Genomic DNA, 22,688 nt, shown 5'->3' with positions numbered 1-22,688 from the left:
AGACAAGTAAGACTTTATATAGGTGAGGTCAATAGGATCTAATCTGGTCCCTCTTTCCCTAGCTCCCAAGGCAAGAACACAATAGCCAGAATAGCTCTCTGTAAGAACTTCCTATTATTCAGCAGCTTTCTGAAAGGGTTTCCTTAACCCTCCAGGTGTTTTCTCAGTAGGGATTTCCCTATTTCTTTCAAAGGTAAATAGTCCAAGGATGGCCTGGAACACAAAGACTCCTCCAGCAGAGCTCAGCAGCTGGAAGGTCACAGCGTGCAGCCTAAGCACGGGATTTCTGACTTGGCAGCATTTAGCACAGATTCCCACAGATGTGATAATTATACAACATACACACGTATCAGTGGCTCCCTAGAAGCCTGAAGAACTATTTACTAGAACTTAACAAAAGAGCCATAGATGGAATTGTAGTGTTGAAGGAATGTGAAGAAGGCTGTTTTCCTGGAGGGGCGCTCTTCCCTATGAACCAAAGATTTGCTGGTTTCAGAAGCAAACAAATTTGGGATTCAGATCAATAGGGGTGTAATCACACACCCTAGATGAGGAAGAACAGAGGCTATTTCCTCAAATATACCGCGTTAGTTACTATATTAGTTAATTAGATGTTTATGTATGTTACACTGCCAGGTTCTGTTTACAGCAGCTAAGCTGGAGGTGCTTGTAGTGTGATCTCATGCACGCCCTCTTAACGACTGTTAAATGCCAGAGGTAGGTATTTGGCCTAGGAAATACCTGAAAACCAAGAATCTGCATGAATGCGGTAAGGCCTCCATTGAGATAACTTTTTAAAACTAATTTTTTTTTAATGTACATTAGTGTTGTGCCTGCATGTATGTATGTGTGAGGGTGTCAGATCCCCTGGAGCAGGAGTTACAGTTGTGAGCTGCTATGTAGGTGCTGGGAATTGAACCTGGGTCCTCTGAAAGAGCATCCAGTGCTCTTTACCGCTGAACCATCTCTCCAGCTGGACATGAAAAGTTTTTTTGGGATTTTTTTGTTTTGATTTGTTTTATTTTTCTAGTGGCAGTTTTGCTTGGTGCAGCTTTGTCTTTGTCCTGGGAGCCAACGACATGGTTGTGATTAAGTCTGCACAGACAGGGGTTTTATAGTGCAACAATATGGAGGTAGATTAATGTATCACATGAAGGTCTTTTTAAAATTTTTATTTATTATTTATACAGTATTCGGCTACATGTGTGTGCATGCCAGAAGAAGGCATGTGCCAGAAGCCACCATGTGGTTGCTGGGAATTGAACTCAGGACTTTTGGAAGAACAGCCAGTGCTCTTAACCTCTGAGCAATCTCTCTAGCCTTCGAGTGAAGAAGGTCTTCTTGAGATCAAAATTCAGTGAATTCATGTCCTTTTAATAATTGCTTAAACTCAAATCCCCCACTGCCCAGTAACCCACACCCGCCTTCTGGTGGCTGGGTAGACTGGGGCACAGGAAGTAGCCTGTGCTTAGTTTGGCATTTGAAAATCTTGAGTCTCAATGGCACCTCCTTCCTCCCTACAAAAGCCACAGCTCTCAGGCAGGGCTGTGCAGGCGGGAGTGCACACTGCCTGTGAAGACTTGTTGAATTTGAATTTCCCCAAGAAAATGGATTGGTTTCATGTAAAACTAAAGACAAGAAATAAAATATCAGAAGTCACCATGGTTTTCCTTCTACGTGAACAGAGTTGCTACAATGAAGAATGCCTTTTTTTTTAAAAATGTATTTTAAGTGGGAAGCACTGTTTGTCACCATGGTCTTGGCAACTGTGGATGGACGTCAGTAAGAGCCACATCAGTAAGACTTGGAGCAGGAGAGTTGCTGTGCCATTCCCCATGCTCAGCACATCCTGGGAAATCTCATTGCAGACAGCAGCCACTTGCCTGGGCTCTAAGTGAGACTTGACTCTGCTTAAATGCACTTATTGCAGAAAATCAAACTCCTGAGATTGCACTAGTTATCATATGTGGCAGGTCTCTAATGCGGGAACTATGAGGTCATCCTCACTTCTGCACTGTGGAGAGGAAAGTCCTCGTTCCCCATTGTGTAGCTTCACCTGACAGGGATGAGGATGCACTGGGATCACTGTGCCCCTCCCACTTGGCTATAGGGAATTGGAATCTCTCCCCTGGAATCTTATGCTGGAAGAAAGAAAAGGCCATGAGAAATGTGTCTCCCAGAAAGAGATTTCACAGCACTGGCAGCAAGAATCTCACAAGGTGCAGCATGCAGGACAGAGCTTGGCAGGGGTGGATGGTGGTGGGTTCCCCAGGATGGTCTGGACGGGCAGGAGTGATGCCAACCTTCAGGCCCAACAGTGGACATCTCTGGAACTCTCTGGAGTAACCCATCCATCTAGAACACTGGTCCACTAGAGGGCAAAGGGGAAAGGAAAATACCTAATAGGGAGGCATGGCCTGAAAAACCAACATCTGAGGACACAGAACACTGCCTGAGCAAACACAGGTGTGGGAGAGAACATTATAGGCAGATTTGGAGAGCCGTATCTATTTTAACATTAGTGCATACATTATTAGTCTACATCTGTAGTGTCCTCATTTGTAAAATTGTCTTTTATTCTCCTGACTCTGTTGTTGTCTGGGAGGCTTACTGCCTCCTTCTGCTGGCCTAGGCCTAGTCCTGGAAGCCTCTAGCCTCTGAGACTTACTGCTGAATAAGCTCACCCCCACTTGTTCTTTCTGAGCTCTGGGCTGGGTGGTTCAATTCAGCAGTTCTGGCTCAATCTCCTCTTCTAGCTGACATTCAATCTGGCTTCTCTCTTGGCCCGAATTGCTCTCCTTGGCCTCAAAGTAATTCAGCAGTCTGCTCTAATTTTCTGGCTTCTTCTCATTTTCTGGCTCATTCCATCTTCACCTGAGTTCTCTCTCTGCAACCCATTTCTCTATTACTATCCTGGTAAAACTGCCTCCTCTCTCTGAAAAAATTGTCTCTTAAGTAGCTTCCCTTTCCACTCTATTCTCGTGAGAGATGGACATATCCTTTTTCTGTCAAATCTTCTCTGATTTGTCACCTTTCCTGCCACTCAATTAGACATCACTTTCAAACATGGGTGCTTCCTTCTACAAACTAACTACCTTTGTTTGGGATTAAAGGCATGTATCACCACACCTGGATCTAAGCTTTTCTTTACCTGAAACTTGCTCTATACCAGGCTGGTCTTGAACTCAGATCTGTTTGCCTCAGTCTCCTGGACTAAAGACGTGTTTGTATTGCAGCTGGATCACACAGACCTAGAAGGTCTTTGGATGTGACCTCTTGCCAGAACAGCCATGTTCTGAATTAACATTCCTCTACACTCACTAAATGGGTGGGATTCCAGAAGAAGTGTAAAAAAGACCATCTGTTTAAGTTATAAACTGTCTGCCCTTCTGCCTGCTTGCCCTTAGTAAACCCCAGGGGTCTGGATGTCAATGGACCATTTAGCAAGAAGGAAACAATTGTTTATATTTTGAGAAAAAGTCTCATAGTGAAACTCATTATACAGCCTAGTCCAGCCTTAAGCTAATGGCAATCTTCTTGCCTCAGCTTCTTCAATGCTGGTGTCACAGGAATGAGATGCCACACCTAGCCCTTGAGAGAGACCATTTCTTTTTTGTTTTCTCAGATGAGATCTCTCTATGTAGCCCTGGCTGTCCTGGAACTTGTTGTGTAGACCAGGCTGGCCTTGAACTCACAGCGATCCACCTGCCCCTGCCTCCTAAGCGCTGGGATTAAAGAAATATGCAAGTACACCTGGCCTGAGACAGAACATTTCTAAAACAGTTTGTTTTAGGAAAAAAGAGTTGGAAAGTGGAAGGAAAAATAAAATAAAAGAAAAAAACAACAGGTATGCAACAAAATAAATGTGACTGATCACTCAATAGGGAGCGAAGCCACACAGTATTTCTCTGGGATAGAGCCAGTTCTATTAGAGGACGGAGACATACGGTAGACATTGAGTTGGAGTAATTTCTCAGATGGGAAGGGAATTTGTCTCCTTTTCCTGTTTGCTTTGAGACCGTGTCACACTGTCTATCTGTGCTGGCTAGGTTTTTTGTTTGTTTTTGTTTTGTTTTAGTTTTTTTTGAGACAGGGTTTCTCTGTGTAACATCCCTGGCTGTCCTAGACTCAACTCTGTAAACCAGGCTGACCTTGAACTTACAGAAATCCACCTGCCTCTGCCTCTTGAGTGCTGGGATTAAAGCTGTGTGCCACCAAGACGGCCTTTGTGCTGGCTAGTTTTATGTTAACTTGACACAAGCTAGAAGAGGGAGCCTCAACTGAGAAAATGCCTCCAAAACATCAGGCTTTATGTGAGCCTGTACAGCATTTTCTTAATTCGTGATTGATGTGGGGAAGGCCTGGCCACTGTGGGTGGGGCCACCCCTGGGCTGGCAATCCTGTGTTCTAGAAGAAAGCAGGGTGAGTAAGCCATGAGAAAGCAAGCCAGTTAGCAGCACCCTTCATGGCCTCTGTAGCAGCTGCTGCCTCCAGATTCCTAGCCAGGTTAAGCTCCTGTTCTGACTTCCTTTAGTGATAGACTAAGTTGTGGAAGTGTAAGCCAAATAAACTCCTTCCTCCCCAGCTTGCTTTTGGTCATAATGTTTTACAGCAGCAACAGAAACCCTAAGACAGCATCCACAATTAGATTGGAACTCGATGATTTAGGCTTTCCCTCCCAAGTGCTGAGCTTACAGGTATGCACCACCACAGCCAGTCTGCATCGTTTTCCTGCTTGGGACAGTACACTTAACACTAGCAGCCTTACATGACACTCAGTCAGAGCAGGGCCTGCAGTCAGCGGACATGCACTGGCTCAGTGATGCTGGCGGTAGGGAGCCTAGAAGACGTAAGAGCCCCGATTCCTTTCCAAGTTATAGAGGAAAAGAAGCAAAAAAAGAAGCTGCTTCTTTTAAAGGAGGCAGCAGTGGTGGCGGCGATGGCACCATCGGTGTGGGACAAGGTGGGACATGCTCACAGGCCCAGCATTTGAGAGGCTCAAGGGCAGGGAGAGAGCTTAGACGTACAGTGCTTGCATAGCACAAAGCAAGACCCTGGGCTTAATCCCGATAGCGTGCACAGAGAACACCAACAAACATAAGACACACAGAGGCACTTTGTGTGTGCGTAACTTACTGTGGCCTATGAACAGGGCAGACTGCAGAATGTTCTTCCCACAAGGTGTCCTTCTAGAAAGAATTGTATAAACTGTGATAAGTGTGTGCATCTGAAAGCAAGGACACCGAAGGAATGCCCTGGCATGTCCACATTATCTCTGTGGGAAAGGCAAAAGGCCTGGGAGGAGTATTCTTGACTCTTTCACATGACCAAAGATAATATTCATAAAGTGTAATGCCAGGCATACTCCCTCACACTGTCAGCATCACCTCATGCAGTTCTTATAAAAATGAGAAGTGCCCTGTTTGCACTGCTCTTGTTCAAACGCCTTGAGCCTGCAGACCGCCCTGGGCAGGTCCTCAGCCTTTCCTCTGGTCTGTAGACTTAGCCTTGCTGGCTGGGGTGGCCTGACACTTCCCATCCACAAAGCATTCCTTGCCCTGCTCCCACTTGAGAAACCTCCCAGCAATATTTTCTCAGCCCCTCCAAAAAGGTGGCCAGGAAGACTGCTTGTCACCTCTCCCTTCATCATCACAGAACTACGCTAACCCCCTACCTACTGACATGCAGGAAAAGGTGAACTCAGTGACCTCTACCACTTGAGAGCAGCCCTGCCCTGAGCAGCTGGAGGAGCTACAAAGAGTGAGCAGGACATAAAAAACCAAAGGTTATGGCCAGAGGCCGGAAATGCAACAGGTGCCACTGGGAGAGGAGACTTAGGACATTTCAAAACTTGGTTCAGCTTAGAAAGAGAAATAGGATATTGGTTATATGTTGAAAGCAAATCTAAGTGGATTTGATTACTTAAAAGTGAAAGACCTATCAAAAAGAATGCCAAGGTCTGTGTTTTGGCATGAACCAGAGGGTAGTTATCATTTAGCTAGAAATAGAGTAAGTTGAGGAAAATATATGTTCTGTTTTGGATACCTTAAATTTGAAGTGTGTGTTTGACCCGTTTAATACTAACTTCACACGTTTGAAGTGTAGAAAGGGGAATCTCAGTTGAGACAACGCCTGGGCCAGACTGGCCTGTGAGCAAGGCTATGTACATTTTCTTCATTATGTGGGAAGGCCCAGCTCACTGTGGGTGGTGCCATCCCTGGGCTGAAGGAAGAAAACAGGCTGAGCAAGCCAGTAAGCAGCACTCCTCCACGGCCTCAGGTTCCTGCCCTGACCTTTTTAGATGGTGGGCCACAAACTGTAAGAAGAAATTAACTCTTTCTTCCCCGGGCTGATTTTGGTCATGGTGCTTCATCACAGCAACAGAAACCCTAAGATGCAGAGCCTAGTGAGTGCGCAGAGCCTAGTGAGCGCACAGAGCCTAGTGAGCACGCAAGCAGAGATGCCCAGGGAAGCTGCTTGGTACGTGGGAGGGGAGACCAGGCTGGAGCTAGGAAACTGGAAGTCTCCTGTGTGTTAATAAATTTCATCAAGGATTAAGACTGAACAAAATCACCTCTCATGCCTGTGTCACCAGTCTGGGGACTAAACTCTAGCAAGTTAGGACTAGAGCAATAGACAGCATGATGGCGCAGGCCAGCACTTGAGAGACTGAAGGCAGAAGACAACTCATTCCAAGCTAAGACTGTGAAACGAGAAACAGCAAAGGAAGCAAAGAATGGTGAGCTGGAGAGCAGACAGTATGTTCTAGAAAACGTTTCAAAGACCATGTACCAAATGCTCCAGATAGACTTATAGAAAGAACCCAGTAGAGCCGGGCGTGGTGGCACACGCCTGTAATCCCAGCACTCGGGAGGCAGAGGCAGGTGGATCGCTGTGAGTTCGAGGCCAGCCTGGTCTACAAAGTGAGTCCAGGATAGCCAAGGCTAACACAGAGAGACCTTGTCTCGAAAAACCAAAACCAAAACAAAAAAAAAAGAACCCAGTAGATTTGTGACCAAGTAATTAATGACCCTAGTAAGAACAAATCTGCTGGGACAGTTACAGGGGCTCCTGTAGCTCAGGCTTGCCCTAAACTTGGTATATACCTAAAAATGACCTTTAAATTCTCACCATCCTGCCTCTAGCTGCTGAGTACCGGGATTCTGGGTGCGTATCACCACTGTATGGCTTTGTATTATGCAAGCAAGCAAGCATCCTACCATCTAAGTTCCATCCTCAGCCACAGAATTAAGAGTTATGGCCATCCTGCCAACACACTCAGTGACACTGGCTGGATGGCTGCTTAGCAATTATGGCATAGCTCAGTACACCTCAAGTCAAATGGCAATATATAGATACTCCATAGAGCTTATTAAAACCAAACCCCATCTTTCTGCCAGAGAGCAAGACCTACTTCATGTCTGTGGGCAGGAATGTGGGCTGTTTGGAACCTTGATACTAATGACACTTTTGTATAGAACTTTGTGGGGCTTTACTATACACTGTAGGGCATTTTCAAGCATCCTTGGCTTCTCTTTGTGAAGATTTATTCTCATTTCATGTGTATGAGTGTTTTGCCTCATGTGTGTGCCTGGTGCCTGAGGCCAGAAAGCATCAGATCCCCTAGAACTGAAGTTGCTGACAACTGTAAGCTGCCACCTGGGCACTGGGACTTGAACTTACTCCTTTGCCAGTGCTCTTAACTGCCAAGCCGTCTTCCCAGCCCCTCCTTGGCTTCCTCTTTAGTAGCGTCTTCATTCTGTCTTCCCAGGACAAAATCAGACTTGGCTGAGACCTCTGGTTTGTGGTAACAGGACAGAAATCAGAGCATATGAGTATAAATGATAAATGTGTTCTCCTTGCTTCTATTTTAAAGAACCAAGGTGTGATGTAAATGAGACCGGCCTCCATAGGCTCATGTATTTGAATGCTTGGTCCCCGGTTGGTGGCGCTGTCTGGGAAGGATTGCGAGGTGTGTCCCTGTGGGGTGGGCGGTGCACCCATCCCCGGTAGCTCTCTCTCTGCCTCTAACTTGCAGATCTGCATGTTAGCTTTCAGCTACCACTCCTTGCCATGGGGCTCATGACTTTACTACCCCCAGGAACAGAGAACACCAAATTAAATGCTTCCTTTTATAAGTCATGGTTATTGTCTCTTCACAGCAATAGAGGAACTTATTTAACTTACTAAAATACATAAAGGTTGTTGAAATATATACCACATATTTGAAAATTAACAGACACACAGGTAAGAATGAGTCACTGGGAGAGATGTTGGGGATTTGAGGATCAAAACGTATGCACGCTATTAAAGACAGCAGTGAAGGGGTTAGGAAGATGATGTTGCTGAGTGGAAGGAAGGGCGTGGCTACTTCTGCTAGCCCTTTCAGCTGTACAGGCCTAGGTATAAAGCAGCCGATGTGTGTAACACAAGTGAAATGGGAGCTAGCAATGCAGCCAAGCCGGTGGACCTCTGGGTTCAGTCCCTAACACAATTTAATTTAAATTGCTGTGGTGAGGTATACCTACAAACTAACACTTGGAAAGTAGAGGCAGATCAGGTCCTCGGTTAGTGTGTACAAGGCCAGCCTCGCTTGATGAGATCCTGTCGTTTGTTTGTTTTGTTTTTTAATGCATCAAATTTAATTTAATGGTCAAGGGAGATGAAGCACGCACAACAAAGCGTTCATTGGAATTTAACTGAGAAAGGGAAACAATGTAGAAAGGAAGTAAGATGAAAGGGCCGCGGGTCCTGGCAAAGGGATGAAGTCAGCGTACAGAAGGACATGATCTGAGTAGCACTGTTACGGCTCAAGAGCGGATGAGGCTGAGATATGAGACAATGGGCTGCAAGGGACATTAGTGATGAACAGGAGAGCAGAAGAGGTGGGCATGGTGGTGCACCTTCAAGTCCCAGCACTCGGGAGGCACAAGCAGAGGCAGGTGGCTCTCTGAGTTCGAGGCAGCAGAGTCCATATAGTAGACTCCAGGCCAGCCAGGGCTACATGGAGAGACTCTGTCTCAAAATGAGATAGGGGAGGAGAAGGAAGAAAAGCGAATAGATGAGGGAAAGAGAACACGCACACCAACTCCAGGCCCAGGGCACGATGACTGTGGAAGGTTCACCACAAGCAGAGTCCTGGGGCAGCAACGGGAAGGAGACGTTGGGAGAAGAGCGTGAGGGTGTATGCGTTTTACAAGTGGATCGCTGATGAGTCTCGGGAGTTTGGAAGTGGGACAAGGCCAAAAGGAAAAAAAAGGATGGAAAGACACACGGCTACCAGGGGACAAAAGAGGCGCTTGGCAGCTCTGGATCTCGTGGCGATATACACAAGGTAAAGGACATGCTGTAGCTCTGATGCTTGTAATGGTGATGTGGCGTTGTAAATCCATGCTGCCCCTCAAACTGGTAAGTGAAGTGTTTGTAGTAGTACGTTAATAAAGTTTATGAAGGGCAGCAGTTTTACCTGAGTTATGAATTAGATGTTTCTAGGCCTTTTAAAAGGACGTCCTGGATGTCAGCTTCAATGAATGTAAGCACAATGTGTTACTGCACAGCAGTCAGCACAGGGCATGGGTCTAAAATACGACTGGTTTGGATATTATTGCTAATGGCATGGCCTTCTCGAAGTCACAGCCATCACAACTATCTTCACCATCAACCGAGGTGCTACTCACCAGCTTACCCACTGACCCAGTGCTAACTCTGTATTGGTCCTGAAAAACACAATCCAATTATCAACATACAAAAACAATTCTTTATTGTGGAGTCATCTCGGGGTTCCACAGGGACCCCTAGGCCTTTATGGGGTCCATACACTTGCCAGAGAAGAGGAGAGTCCATAGCATCCCCAAGATTCACTCCCACATCAGCACCTTCTGGGAATGCTCTTGGTCCCTGTCGATGCTGTTAGTCCCTCCATGTCACTTCTACTTCATCTGTCCTGTACCTGTGGGAGACAGGGGAAACTGAGGGACTGACGTCCCCTTAGCACGTTGTTTTCTTTGTTTTTTGATATAGCATCTGTAGCTCAGGCTCAGCTCAAAATCAGAATCTTCCTGCCTCGTCCTCCCCCATGCTGGGACCACAGGTGCCCATCACCACACCCGCTGCCCAAGGAGACTTTGGTTCTTCTCCACCCTGGTTCAGCTTCCTTAGCTGCAGATCCTGCCTGTCTCCTGTACCCACTAGCCGCGCTCTCACAGGAGTGGTGACTCGCCTCTGAGTGATTCCAGAATCTTGGAGAGGGGTCCTGTGCCCAGCCTGAAACATCTCCCAACCAGCCTGGGCTATCATGGCTCCATTGTCAATGCAGAACCTGGGAAGGAGGAGATAGAAACGTGTGGTCTGGACGCAGGAAAACCGTCATGATGCGAGGAGAAGAACTCAAGGCAAAGAGAAGGACCTCACCTCTCATCTGTGGCAAAGAGCTGGGCTCCCCGCTCCTGGCACATTGTCGCCATCATCTCTTGCAGCCTCCTGTTACCTATGGAGAGATAGGAAACACGGTGAACTTAGATTTAGTCGTCTCTCTATCAAACCAGCTGTGCTCCCAGGACAGTTCACCAGGAGACCGGGAAAGAGAGGAAACAAATACTCCTCCAAACTCTGGCAATTTAGAGTTCTAGGAGGAGGAGGAGGGAGGAAGCTCGCTGCCCACTGACACATACATCCAACTCCTCCGACGATAAGGGCTTCCTTGGAGCCACAGTGTGCCATGGCTCGCTCTGTGATCTCCACTAGCATCGCAAACACAGTTTCCTGTGGAGAACAGATAAGGTGGAACATTAGAGGAGCATTCCATCTCTGTCCAGCTCTGTTCTAGAACAGGTTTCACACCCCAGCTTTTCACTCTTTTACCTGTAGGGAGAAACACAGGTCCTCAGGAGTACATTCCCCTGTGGCGAGCATTCGCTGCGCTGCATCCTACAATTAAAGGGCAACAACCCAAAAGATCTACATCGGCACAAGGCTCTCAGGAAAACAAAAGCCCCTGCACTTGGGAGGATTGCTAACTTCGTTACAACTGAGATTACAGGAATGCTGTACTCCCACATCTACTTCTTTTTTAAAACTCTTTTTCCCACTTAGGGAGGAACTGTGTCCCTATTTTTTTTTTTTTAATATTTTATTTAGTTTTAATCTATGAGCATTGATGTGAAAGTGTCAGATCTTGGAGTTACAGACAGTTGTGAGCTGCCTTGTGGGGTGCTGGGAACTGAACCCGAGTCCTTTGGAAGAGCAGGCAGTGAGTGCTCTTAGCCACTGAGCCATCTCTCCAGCTCCCTGTGTCCCTATTATTAAAATAGTGCCTGGCACACAGAAGCAACACAGTATCCCCTAAATGAACCTATTCAGCACCTACAATGAGTGAATGCTTATGCAGGAAATAAATGGTGAGCAAAGCAGAGACATCGTTTTAAAAGCTGTGATGGCTGTCTCTTTACCCCTGTCACACTCACCTCAATGAAAGACAGAATCCCTGAGAATGAGACATCCATCCCCTTTACAGTGTAAGGCAGCTCAACTAGCTTCTTGCCTCTATGTAGAAATGAATAAAGGCACTAAACCCAAAGTTATTGGCTGCTCACCCTCCGAAACTCCTCCCATAACTCATTAATACATATGAAGAGAAATCTCTAAAGCCCCCATGGCAGTGCTCTTCAATGCGATGTCCTCTTACCGCTGTGCCATCTGCTCAATGTTGTAGCCTGGACTTGGGTCATTGGAAATCTAGCAGCAGCAGGAGAGACAAACAGAGATCAATGAGCGCACAACGTAACTGCATTCTTCTTCGCACTTCTACTAGGCGCTCTGTGGCTCCTCTGCAAATCAGTGTGACGAGAAGCAATCATCTCTATTTCTATAAATTATACACATATACAGGAATAAACATGTTTGTAACAACTAGTAGATACATATAGACAGAAACGCTTAATTTCCCACCTAGGTTAAATAAAATGGCAGAGAATGAAGTTAGATATGCAAGAAGCCCAAGGTCCATTTACTACTTGCCGGCTCTCATTTCTTTTTGCTTCCCAGACCCACATCTTACATGCTCTACGGTCTTTTTTTTTTTTTTTAAAGATTTATTTTATTATTATGTATACAGTGTTGTCTGCTTGTTTACCTGCAGGTCAGAAGAGAGCATCAGATCACATTATAGACGGTTGTGAGCCACCATGTGGTTGCTGGGAATTGAACTCAGGACCTTTAGAAGAGCAGGCGGTGCTCTTAACCACTGAGCCATCTCTCCAGCCCATGCTCTACGGTCTTAGCGGCCTACCTACCTTCAGCACCCGAGCAAAGCGATCCAGACAGTTTCCCACAGCAATATCAATAGTTTCCCCAAAGATGCGGTAGCGATGCTCTGAGTAGGAAATCACCTGAGAACAAGGGGAAAGCCCGTGAAGCTTCAAGTCTGTGAAGAGCAGTGCTTGAGCATGTGGACGACAGCGGCACAGTGCCAGCACGGCCACCAGACACTCCAGTCAGAGAGAAAGGGAAGTCATCTATAGTCGCTCGTACCTGTAACTCCAGCACCGCTGAGGAGGAGACAGGCAGCCGAGCTGGGCTGCACAGAGAAGCTCAAGGCTATCCTAGACACATAGCAAGACTCTGTCTCGAGAAAATCGAACCAGGAGCTGGTAAAATGGCTCAGTGAGCAAAAACATTTGCATGTGAGCGTAGAGGCCTGAGTCTGAGCCTCAGAACCCACATAAAGTGGACTCCTGATGGTTGTCCCTTGATATGTACACGTACATACACAATAGCATGTGCACACCCACTTATCATACACACACAAAGTAAATAAACCCAGATATGATCAAGATATATTACATACATGTTATATTACCAAATAACTAAATTTTTTTTCAAAGACCAAACCAAACCCATGTTTACTTTGCAGCACATATACTAAAACTATAATGATATATAGATCAGCACAGCCCCTGTGCAAGGGCCACATACAAATTCATGAAGCATCCTGTATTATGTAGCCTAAGGAAGAAAACACACACAGCACAAAACAAAAGAACAAAAAACAAGAAGTCAAAACAGACCTTGCTGTGGTGACCCACACAGACATTCCGTAAGAAATAGAAAAAACTGGGCCAGGCATGCTGGTGCAGGCCTGTGCTCCCAGCTCTTGGGAGGAGTTAGGAAGATAAAAATAGCACGGGGAACCCTGTCTAGCACCTGAGGGCAGCGTTAGGTTTCTAATGGCAGGCTGCGAGCCCAGCTGCTTAGGCTGAGGAAGAAGAACCAGTCTGGGGCTGGGTTACCTGGAGACAGAAAAGGAGGCGAATGGGGTGGACAAATGAAGAAAATCGTATTTGTGGGGACAGAGAGATGGCCCAGCAAGTAAAAGCTCTGGCTGTTCTTCCAAAGGACCTGGGTTCGATTCCTAGCCCCTACACAGTAGCTCCTCACAACAGTCTATAGCTCCAGGTCCCCAGGATCTGGTGCCTCTATCCTCCTTGGGCTCCTACATACATGCAGGCAGAAGACCCACACAAGTAAAATAAAAATAGTTAAAATTAAAAGAAGAAAGACATTATCTTAAAAGGTTAAATCCACATTCTTTCCTTTTTAAAGGGCACATTCTAGTTGCATTGTATAAAGTTCTAACATTTTAATTTGTCTCCAAAACTTGCAACTTTAGCTGTGTTATCTATAGTATCTTAGGTCCAAAAGAGCCTGGTTTTGTCCTTGAGGCTCCTAAAGCTCAGGCAGAATACCTAGGAATTAGGATGGAACATAAAGATTATTCTTAAATACCTGAGTATTTCCTCCGCTGACATATAAAACAGTTGGGCTAACGGCTCCCGTGATGAGGCGGCCCATTTCAATGTGGCCGATGCAGTGGTTCACGCCTAGCAAAGGCTTGTTCCACAACTGTGCCACAGTCCGGGCGACGACAGCTACAGAGGCCAGTGGGGCACCCATGCCAGGACCTAACAGAGCACAAACGGAAGTCAGAATCCTAGACATTGGGAAGAACAGGTGAAGAAAGGAGACTTGAGGATGTGTACAGGAAGTGGTTGCGGCTCCACTCACATCCCTCCCTTGCTGACCACTCTCCCTGACTGACCTTTGGTGTAAGCAATGCAATCAATGTCCTGGGAGGTCAGTCCTGCCTCTGCCAGTGCCTCCTGCAGTAGGTCCAGGATAACAGCTCGATGGTGCCTGGCCGTATCACCTGGAAGGAATCCTAAGAAAAACGCAAACAAAATGCAAACAGATCAAGCACCATAAGAAAGGCAGGGGTTGGTGCAAAGGGAACTGTGATATGGGGCTATGAATTTTAAATCTCTATAACTAGGTTCAAACATGCTTTTATTATTCAAGATAGGAACCACTGCAATCAATTGCCAACAAACCAGTTAGCTGGGTGTGGTGGCAAACGCCTTCAATCCCAGCACTCGGGAGGCAGAGGCAAGCAGATAGATCTCTGTGACTCTGAGGTCAATCTGGTGTACAGAGTGAGTTCTAGGACAGGCAGGGCTTCGTACAAAGACCTTGTCTCAAAACAAGCAAACAAACAAAAACCTAGTTTATTTATTCCTGCAGCAAAGCCATGTTTCAACCAACTCTTGGAAAACACTTTCTGTATACTGCTGGTTGTTGAAACAGTTTGCCTGCAAAACTTTGTCCAGATGCTGAAGGTGCTCAGTGTACAAAACACTGACAGCTCCACGTGTAGTCAGGCACTCTTCTGAATCGGGCTTTCTCTTTCTGTTTATCAGTCTTGCTGTGTTTTGGTGCAGCGCTTCAACTTCCAGTCTGTTTATGAGGCATCACCTCTTTTTACTTTTTTAATTTTCCAACTGGCTTCAGATATCCATCCAGTGATCACCAAGTGGTCCACAGTGAGTTCTTCGGCATTTTCCTTCAGCTGTAAGGTGGGCTTCTGCAACTGCTCTCAATAAACTGGTCACAGGCAAAGTCTCACAGGCAGCCAGTTCAGTGCTCTCACTCTGCTCCTGTGCAAACTCTTGAACAACTAAGGCGCTGTTTGTTAGCAGTTCCAGGGGCAAAACATTATGTATTGGTGTTTCAAGCTGTCTTCACTGCTTTACTTCCCATTCTGAACTCAAAGTAATGGTTTGATTCCATTTTTTATTACTTATTTTGAGACAAGGTCTTACAATGTAGCACTGGCTGGCCTGGGGCTTGCTACATAGACCAGGCTGGCCCCAAACTCAGCAATCTGCCTGTTTCTGCCTCCTGGAATACTTGGATTACAGGTTTGAGCTTCAACACCTGGCTTCAGTTTTTGTCTAACATCATTTCCATAGTATAAGATAAAAATATAAATATAAATAAACAGCAAGAAATGTCATTAGCAAAACAAAAAACAAAAGGCAGAAAAAAAAAACCCCTCAACCAAACCAAAATAAAATGGGAGAAATGCATATTAAAATAAGATATAAAGGACACTGCAGAATGAATTCTACCAAGTATAATACCACATGCCTGTGCTCCCAGCATTTGGGAGGCAAAGGAAGGCAAGCCGGGAGAGAGGGAGGCAGAAACTGAGAATGAAACGTCTATAAATCCATTCCAGTATCAAACAACAAATTTTCAACAATGCAAAAACTGCAATTACCTTTGCACTTGCCTATTAGAAGTAAAAACCAACAGAGATGTTTTAACGGTGTGGGGCAAAAAAATTCCCTTTACTTTCCTAGGTTTTAAGATATCCTCTTTTCAAGCCTCTAATTTTGAGACAAGGTTACACATAACCCAGGATAGCCTTAACTCCAGCTCCTCTTGTCTCAGGCGCCCAGTGCTGGGACTATAGACTGCCCTACACACTCAGCTTTCTTTCTAACCTCTGCACAGGCTACTGAGGTTTCAGAGATGCTCATGTTCACAAACAACCTTCAGGATCACTTCTAGGTCCGGTGACCTTCCTGTAATCCCACAAAACCCTACACAAGGTCACACTGTTGGACTTAACACATTAGTACAGCACTGCAAGTGTCGGAGCTTCCCCTTCAACCACAGGCATCTCTGTCCCAGTGCCGAAGTGCCGAAGTGCCAAAACGAGTGAGTCCTAAACACACCTATTTCCACTATGTAACCTGAAACACCATACCTGTTTAGGGAGCCTTTACAGTTACATGCAGCTTATACGTGTGTGCTGGAGCTCTGTGAATTCGAAGCCAGCCTGGTCTACACAACAAGTTCCAGGTCAGCCAAGAGTTACATAGTTAGTCCCTGTCTCACAACAAAAACAAACCTGAATGAACCCACATGACCCAAGTCCATGTGTCTGTTGCTCTTCTAGTCAAAAAGTTAGTAACCAAACGCGAACCAAGTTCTTGTTTTTTTTGTAAAATGGAGTCTGGGAGTCGGGGCACAAGCCTGGACACCAACACTCGGGAAGCAGACGCAGGAAACAGGGCAGAATGTCGGGAAAGAACCCCCAACAGAACAAGACGGAACCAGGAGCCGGCAGCCGCGGCCGCAGCCACTCACCGGTGCCCGGGGCCGTGACGTAAGTGCGCCGCGGGTTCGCCAGCACCGTGCCGTCGCGCACCACGCCCACGCCGATTTTGTTGGCGCTGCCTTCGAACCCCAGCACCGCGGGCATGGTGCTCGGGATCCCGGGACAGACGGACAGACGGAACCGGCACTACCCCAAACAGCCCAGAACCAAGCGAAGGGACCTTCAGGCGCCAGAAGTTACGTCACGAAGTGCCAGGCCGACCAATCACCGCGCTCTAGAACCACGTGAGGGGCGGGGCGGTCTCGGGTCACGTGACCACGCGAGCCTCCCACGTGGGAAGTGGCAGCCTCCATTCTTTGTGCTGTGAGGGGCTCCCCAGCTTGGGCGGGAGGTCAGGTAGCTGGTTGTGGCGGGAGGGCCTAACGCGGGCGGGGGGCTGCGGGGCACGTGGCGGGGCGGGCTGGGTGCACTGCGGTCCCGCACGTGCGAACGCCTGCGGGAGGAGACGCGCTTGTGTTTGCTCTCAGTTTCTTATCTGTAGGCAACACAGTCAACGCTGCTTCGGTGCTCCAGGCGCCTAAGGGCTTTCGTCACAGGGATGCCGAAGCGTGGGAAGAAGGTGGCGGCAGAAGACGGGGAGGAACCCAAGTCCGGTAAGATGGTGAAATGGGCCCGTCTATGCCCCACCCCCACCCCACAGCAAGTTGAGGACTCTTCCTAGACCCCCATAAACTGCGGTAACTAGGGACCAGTCACGTTACGGGAGTCGGAGAAGTCAGCGTGTCTAGAGTGCCTCATGGGACTCTAGTTAAACTCTGGCCGGAGGTTGGAAACGTACAGCTCTTAACTACTTTACCCGTTTTATAGAGCCAGAGACCAAGAAGAGTAAGGGGGCAGCAAAGAAAACCGAGAAGGAGGCCGCAGCAGAGGGCCCTGTCTTGTATGAGGACCCTCCAGATAAGAAAACCTCACCCAGTGGCAAACCTGCCACACTCAAAATATGCTCTTGGAACGTGGATGGGCTTCGAGCCTGGATTAAGAAGAAAGGCTTGGATGTGAGTACAATGCAGGCTTGGGGAAGTAGACTTTACTCATCCTAAGAATCAGGCATCTTGAGTCCATAGCATGTTTTTCTCTCGCCTGTGTGCCCCACCCCGCGGGGGGGGGGCATGTTGGTCCACAAATGTCTAGTCCTTCAATCCCAATCCCTGTTTCGTGTCTTTTTAAACTAGTTTTTAGCATATCCCTAACCCCAGTAACTACTTAACAGCCAGGTGGGGGAGGGACTGGAGCGGCTGCTAGGCAGTTTAAGAGCACTTGCTTTCAGAGGTTCCGAGTTAGGTTTCCTGCATCCAACCCGTACCTTAAAGTCTCTTGCCAGTTACACGATTTATTTGTATCTTGCTGCTTGAATTCCCTATGTACAGGGACTCGGTCCCTGAGTATAGCATTTGGCACGGGTAGCCTTGGCTGCTCTGGAGTAAAGGCGCGCACCATCACACCGGCTTGGCATGTAAGATTTTTAACTGCACATTTTCATTCAGTGGGTAAAGGAAGAAGCACCAGATATCTTGTGCCTCCAAGAGACCAAATGCTCAGAGAACAAACTCCCGGCTGAACTTCAGGAGCTGCCTGGGCTCACCCACCAGTACTGGTCAGCGCCATCAGACAAGGAAGGATACAGTGGTGTGGGCCTGCTTTCCCGCCAGTGCCCGCTCAAGGTCTCCTACGGCATCGGTGAGGCCCTCATCGCCTTATGTCTGAATGTTCTTCAGACAGTTGTTAACTGTTTCTCAGGTTCTTTTTATTTTTTATTTGATTTTCATTTCTGTAGGTGAGGAAGAGCACGATCAAGAAGGCCGGGTGATTGTGGCTGAATTTGACTCCTTTGTCCTGGTAACTGCCTACGTTCCTAATGCAGGCCGGGGTCTGGTGAGACTGGAGTACCGACAGCGGTGGGATGAAGCCTTTCGAAAGTTTTTGAAGGACTTGGCTTCGCGAAAGCCACTTGTGCTGTGTGGGGATCTCAATGTGGCTCATGAAGAAATTGACCTTCGTAACCCCAAGGGAAACAAAAAAAATGCTGGCTTTACTCCCCAGGAGCGCGAAGGCTTTGGAGAATTGCTACAGGACGTGCCCCTGGCAGACAGCTTCCGGCACCTCTACCCCAGCACGGCCTATGCTTATACTTTCTGGACTTACATGATGAATGCTCGGTCCAAGAATGTTGGCTGGCGCCTTGATTACTTTTTATTGTCCCACTCTCTTTTACCTGCACTGTGTGACAGCAAGATCCGTTCCAAGGCTCTTGGCAGTGATCACTGTCCCATCACCCTTTACCTAGCACTGTGATACTCTCCTGAAGTGGCTTTATGCCAGGGGAGCAGCCTCCTTTCCCCAGAGAAGCCCAGTGTGCTCTTCTCTTCTTTAGGTGTCCTTAGGCCCCAGGGCTTTGTTTTTGTGTGTCCCCTGTTTTAAACATTAAAACCAAACTTAACAATCCGAGTAAAAATAAAAGGCCCTATGTACTATTTTGCTGTCTTTGTTTTTCCCTTTGTGAATCTACACATTCCTTTTCATTTTTTCATACACAAAAGTTGTTAAATGGGAAAGGTTAGAGTCATGACATTATTTATTTACAAGCACAAATGAATCCCTAACCTCTCCAGAGACAGCGTGACCCTACCTCAGCCCAGCTCGGTACTGCAACCGCAAGTAGGAATTCAGGGACTAACAGGGTTAGGGGAACATATCCCGTATTAAATAGTTATATACATACATCAGTTCCTGTAGTTCTGTACAGAGCAGTGGCTGACCCCACCCCATAAGACAATGTGGGGACAAGAGACTCTGGGTATTGGGGAGAGCGCCAGCCCCTGATGAAGTGCAATAGCAGCAGCAAGGTCCTAATGGTGCACAGAGGGAGGGGATACCCTCCCCACTTCCCACCCCCACCCTGCCCTGGAATGTGTTAAGGGACAGGAATGGTTCTCAGGGAGCACTTACAGGAAGGACATGGCTAGAACCACCTTTAAGATCCAGGCTTAGGGGCAATGTTTTGCCTATTTACCCTAAACAGCAAACCTTGGAAGAAAGACTACCAGCAATGTCTTACCTACCCTTCCAAACCTAAGCAAGGGACTGCTTCCTTCCTACCGCTCCCCAGGGAAAAGGGAGGCAGCTGCTTGGCTTCCTTGTAGAAGTCCAGAGAGCCTTTTGTAGTGTTATTGTTGGTACCAGGCAGCTGCCAGGCACAGACTGGATCAAGGGCCTCAGGAGAAGTTCTGGACAGGATGGCTGACTTTCATACAGCCCCAATAAAGAGCTCGGCCCAAACATAGAACCGCCAACAAAATGACAAATGCCCAGGCTGCATAGATACCTCCATATTGCTGTGCAGGCTTCCACGTGCCAAACTGACAGATGAGGAGGGAGAGAAAGATAAAGTTAGTTTTGGCGCCTACTGCTCCAAAGTGTTAGAAACAATAATATGGATGCAAACTCCTGTCTCTGTACCCTGTCACTTGTGACACCTTCAGGGACCTTTCCAAAATGAAGTGGTTTAGCTTTCTTCCCTTAAGCCAGAAAGTACCACCAACCCAGGCACTGGCCAGAACTCTCACGCCTGACGAGTGAACCACGATTCCTAACAACTCATTTCTCCTCCAGAGTGCGAATACCTTGTTTTACTTCTTAGTCTATTAGTCACCTTTAACTTTAGTTCACCTCTACCTGAAAACCCCTACCCTCACCCCCAGACTTTCACTTTAGTTTGGTCACTTGTTTTTTTAAGGCAAGGGTCTCCTGTGTAGCAGCCTGAAACAGGCTCAAATCCTTTAGTTGAGGATGGTCTTGAAACCCAATCCTGCCTCCAGTTCCTGGGCATGGGGACCACAGCTGGCGTGCATTGTCATGCTCAGTTTATGTGGTGGGGAGGTCAGACCCCAGGGTCTCATACATACCAGGCTAAGATTTTTACCAGCTAAGCCATATCTGGAGCTGACAACAACATACTCCCTTTTTTGTTATTGTGGATGGGGCTTGCTATGTAGCCTGGGCTACCTCAGGACAGGGACATAGCCAACACTCTGCTTTCACCATACTTTAAGGTACCAACTTCTTAAACCTTAGCCTGTGATGACAAAGTTTACATTGAAGCTACTCACAGCAAGGCCAGTGGCAGTGACTGCCAAAAGTAAACCAAGCAAGAAGCAGCAGACACATCTCTTCCTAGGGTATCTGCGCCCAATAGATGACCTGTGGGGAGCCAACAGAAACTGGTATTTGGAAGAGCCCTGTTATTTTACACAGCACATTATCCAGTTAGCAGTGTGATCTCTAACAACTTACACTTTTCTGCAGTGAGGGCATCGGGCCAAGGTTCGGTCTGTGAATTCTGTCCACTATGGAAAAAGAGAAACAACCATAGAAAGAAGGTTCTCCTCAATGGGAACCCCAAGGCAAGGGGGAGGATGAAAAATGAGTCTTTTTCAGGACTTGTTACTACTCCTAGTACTTGCCTCCTCCAGGGTTTCCCAATATCCCTCCTCACCAGAAACGTATTCTTGCAATGTCCACAGATGACCCTGACACCCATTGGCTGTGGTTCTGGACTCAGAGGTCCTGGATGCACAGGCCCTAGGTTGATGATTCTTTTGCTATACAGGGGAAAAAGTATGTTTTTAAAAGTTCTTAATTCTAACTGGATCTGATGACAAACTGAACCCCAGCACTTGGGAGGTACAGGCAGGATGAGGAGGAATTCAAGATGCTACGCAGACCTTCCTGCTCCCACCGCCCAGGCGCTCCCTGGGATTGAACAGAGGCATGCACCACCTTGCCCAGCATCACTTTTTTTTTTTTTTAAAGCTTTACAATGTTGCCTATATAAGGGCCTTCCCACCTTATGTCTCTTACCAGTAGGGCCGAGGGCAGGCAATGCGCTGGGAAGTCACCTTGCAGATGAGGAGACAATTACAGGGGCATCGCACATACTTCTTTCCTGGAGGAGCATTCTTGATGGGCTGAAGAACAATGAATAAAGGAACAACGGGTAATCAGCAAGGGAGCCCGTTATCCCAACACCCTGCATGAACGGTACCGAGAAACGGAGAACCGGACGTTTGAGATATACAAATGTTGCCAGCAGAATAGGCTATGTCTGTGGCCCCAGCACTCAGGAGGCTGAGGCAGGAAGCCCGCAGAGCAAGCCCGAGTCATTGCTGCTCTCTCAAAAAAGTAAACACGAGAACCCCCAAGTACAAAAGCCAGAAGCAACTGTAACACAATTGCCAGTGAGAACTACACTGGCAAAGGGGAAAAAGTGAGAGCTGCTGAACGCTTTTTTTGGCTTCGGAAGAGATGGCTGTTGAAGATCCAGGAACTGAAACTGGGTTTCACGATGAGTTCTAGAACAGGGTCTAAAACCGGAAAGAGCATCCAGGAAACCAAGGCCCGTCTTGCAGATAGTTACAAACTCACAGTGGCTTCGTTGCAGACACCACATTTGACTACATGCTGATGCATCTTGCCTTCCACGTTGATCGGAGACTGACAGACTCGACAGGTAATCATGGGGGCGCTCCCACTATCCGGGCTAGTCAGGGGTGAGTAGGGGGGTGGGTCCTCTCCAGGCAACACGGCTGGATGCCCCTCAGGGAACGGGGGAAACGCTGAGGAGGAAGCACATAAAACCAGACCATCATTTGGACACTCCCACGGAGGATGCTCCACGGACGTCGGGGACCCTACTGACTAAGCTCGCCGGGCTTCTCACAGAGCTCAGATCCGCTTCCTCAAACCTCTCCTCCGTGCCAGGCTCCGGCCGTGACTGCGGAGGAAGCACGCCTCGCCCGGTGACAGGTGCCATGGCACCGCACCTGGCGCGGGAACAGGCTCCGTCCCCCATCCCCCGGCCTGGCCCGCCCCTCGGCCATGGTGCACCTCAGACCACCGGCTTACCCTGGGGCGGGGCATGTTTACCGGCTCCGTACGGAGGTGCGGAGGGCGTCAGGCCTCCCCCGGGCCCAGTCGCGTTCCCGCCGGGACCCGCTAAGCCGTTGCCACCAGCGCCGCCATCGCCGGGCTCCGACAGCAGCGGGGAGCGTTCTCCGTCCGCCGCCATGGCGACTCCCGCTCGGTCAGGGACCAGCTCCCGCCGCCACCGCCGCCGCCGCCGCCACCGCCGCCGCCACCGCCGCCACCGTCGCTACCGGGTCCCCACGGCGCC

The 22,688-nt window shown here is 47.9% G+C and overlaps 3 protein-coding genes across 11 annotated transcripts; 1 reads left to right on the top strand and 2 right to left on the bottom strand.

Annotated features, from left to right (window-relative positions):
- Positions 1–9,734: 9,734 nt before the first annotated feature.
- On the bottom strand, positions 9,735–16,622 carry OSGEP (O-sialoglycoprotein endopeptidase). The gene is made up of 11 exons (XM_084768042.1): positions 16,489–16,622; positions 14,096–14,215; positions 13,783–13,958; positions 12,291–12,386; positions 11,684–11,733; positions 11,463–11,541; positions 10,861–10,926; positions 10,671–10,761; positions 10,411–10,486; positions 10,220–10,318; positions 9,735–9,949 (listed from the first exon to the last, which is right to left on the bottom strand). Exons 1-11 carry the CDS (start codon positions 16,601–16,603, stop codon positions 9,910–9,912), a joined length of 1,008 nt encoding a protein of 335 aa, XP_084624168.1. The 5' UTR covers positions 16,604–16,622; the 3' UTR covers positions 9,735–9,909.
- Positions 16,623–16,632: 10 nt separating this feature from the next.
- Positions 16,633–18,990, top strand: APEX1 (apurinic/apyrimidinic endodeoxyribonuclease 1). Of its 6 annotated transcripts, none has more exons than XM_084768048.1 (5): positions 16,633–16,743; positions 16,987–17,112; positions 17,327–17,514; positions 18,004–18,196; positions 18,294–18,990. In XM_084768048.1, exons 2-5 carry the CDS (start codon positions 17,058–17,060, stop codon positions 18,809–18,811), a joined length of 954 nt encoding a protein of 317 aa, XP_084624174.1. In that variant the 5' UTR covers positions 16,633–16,743; positions 16,987–17,057; the 3' UTR covers positions 18,812–18,990. The 6 variants fall into 6 exon arrangements, with proteins under 6 accessions (XP_084624174.1, XP_084624173.1, XP_084624175.1 ...); XM_084768047.1 differs by having other exon boundaries at positions 16,732–16,855; XM_084768049.1 differs by lacking the exon at positions 16,633–16,743 and adding an exon at positions 16,753–16,850 and having other exon boundaries at positions 17,001–17,112.
- An 83-nt stretch (positions 18,991–19,073) lies between these two features.
- PIP4P1 (phosphatidylinositol-4,5-bisphosphate 4-phosphatase 1) lies at positions 19,074–22,681 on the bottom strand. 4 transcript variants are annotated; one of them, XM_084768068.1, is made up of 7 exons: positions 22,421–22,679; positions 21,941–22,131; positions 21,377–21,483; positions 21,012–21,117; positions 20,810–20,862; positions 20,626–20,716; positions 19,074–19,875 (listed from the first exon to the last, which is right to left on the bottom strand). In XM_084768068.1, exons 1-7 carry the CDS (start codon positions 22,581–22,583, stop codon positions 19,732–19,734), a joined length of 855 nt encoding a protein of 284 aa, XP_084624194.1. In that variant the 5' UTR covers positions 22,584–22,679; the 3' UTR covers positions 19,074–19,731. The 4 variants fall into 4 exon arrangements, with proteins under 4 accessions (XP_084624194.1, XP_084624195.1, XP_084624196.1 ...); XM_084768069.1 differs by having other exon boundaries at positions 22,442–22,678; XM_084768070.1 differs by lacking the exon at positions 21,012–21,117 and having other exon boundaries at positions 22,421–22,681.
- Positions 22,682–22,688: the final 7 nt, after the last annotated feature.

This window comes from Acomys minous (assembly GCF_964271855.1).
Source record: "Acomys minous genome assembly, chromosome: 18".
Taxonomy (NCBI): domain Eukaryota; kingdom Metazoa; phylum Chordata; class Mammalia; order Rodentia; family Muridae; genus Acomys; species Acomys minous.
This window is presented reverse-complemented; position numbering and strand designations above follow the sequence as displayed.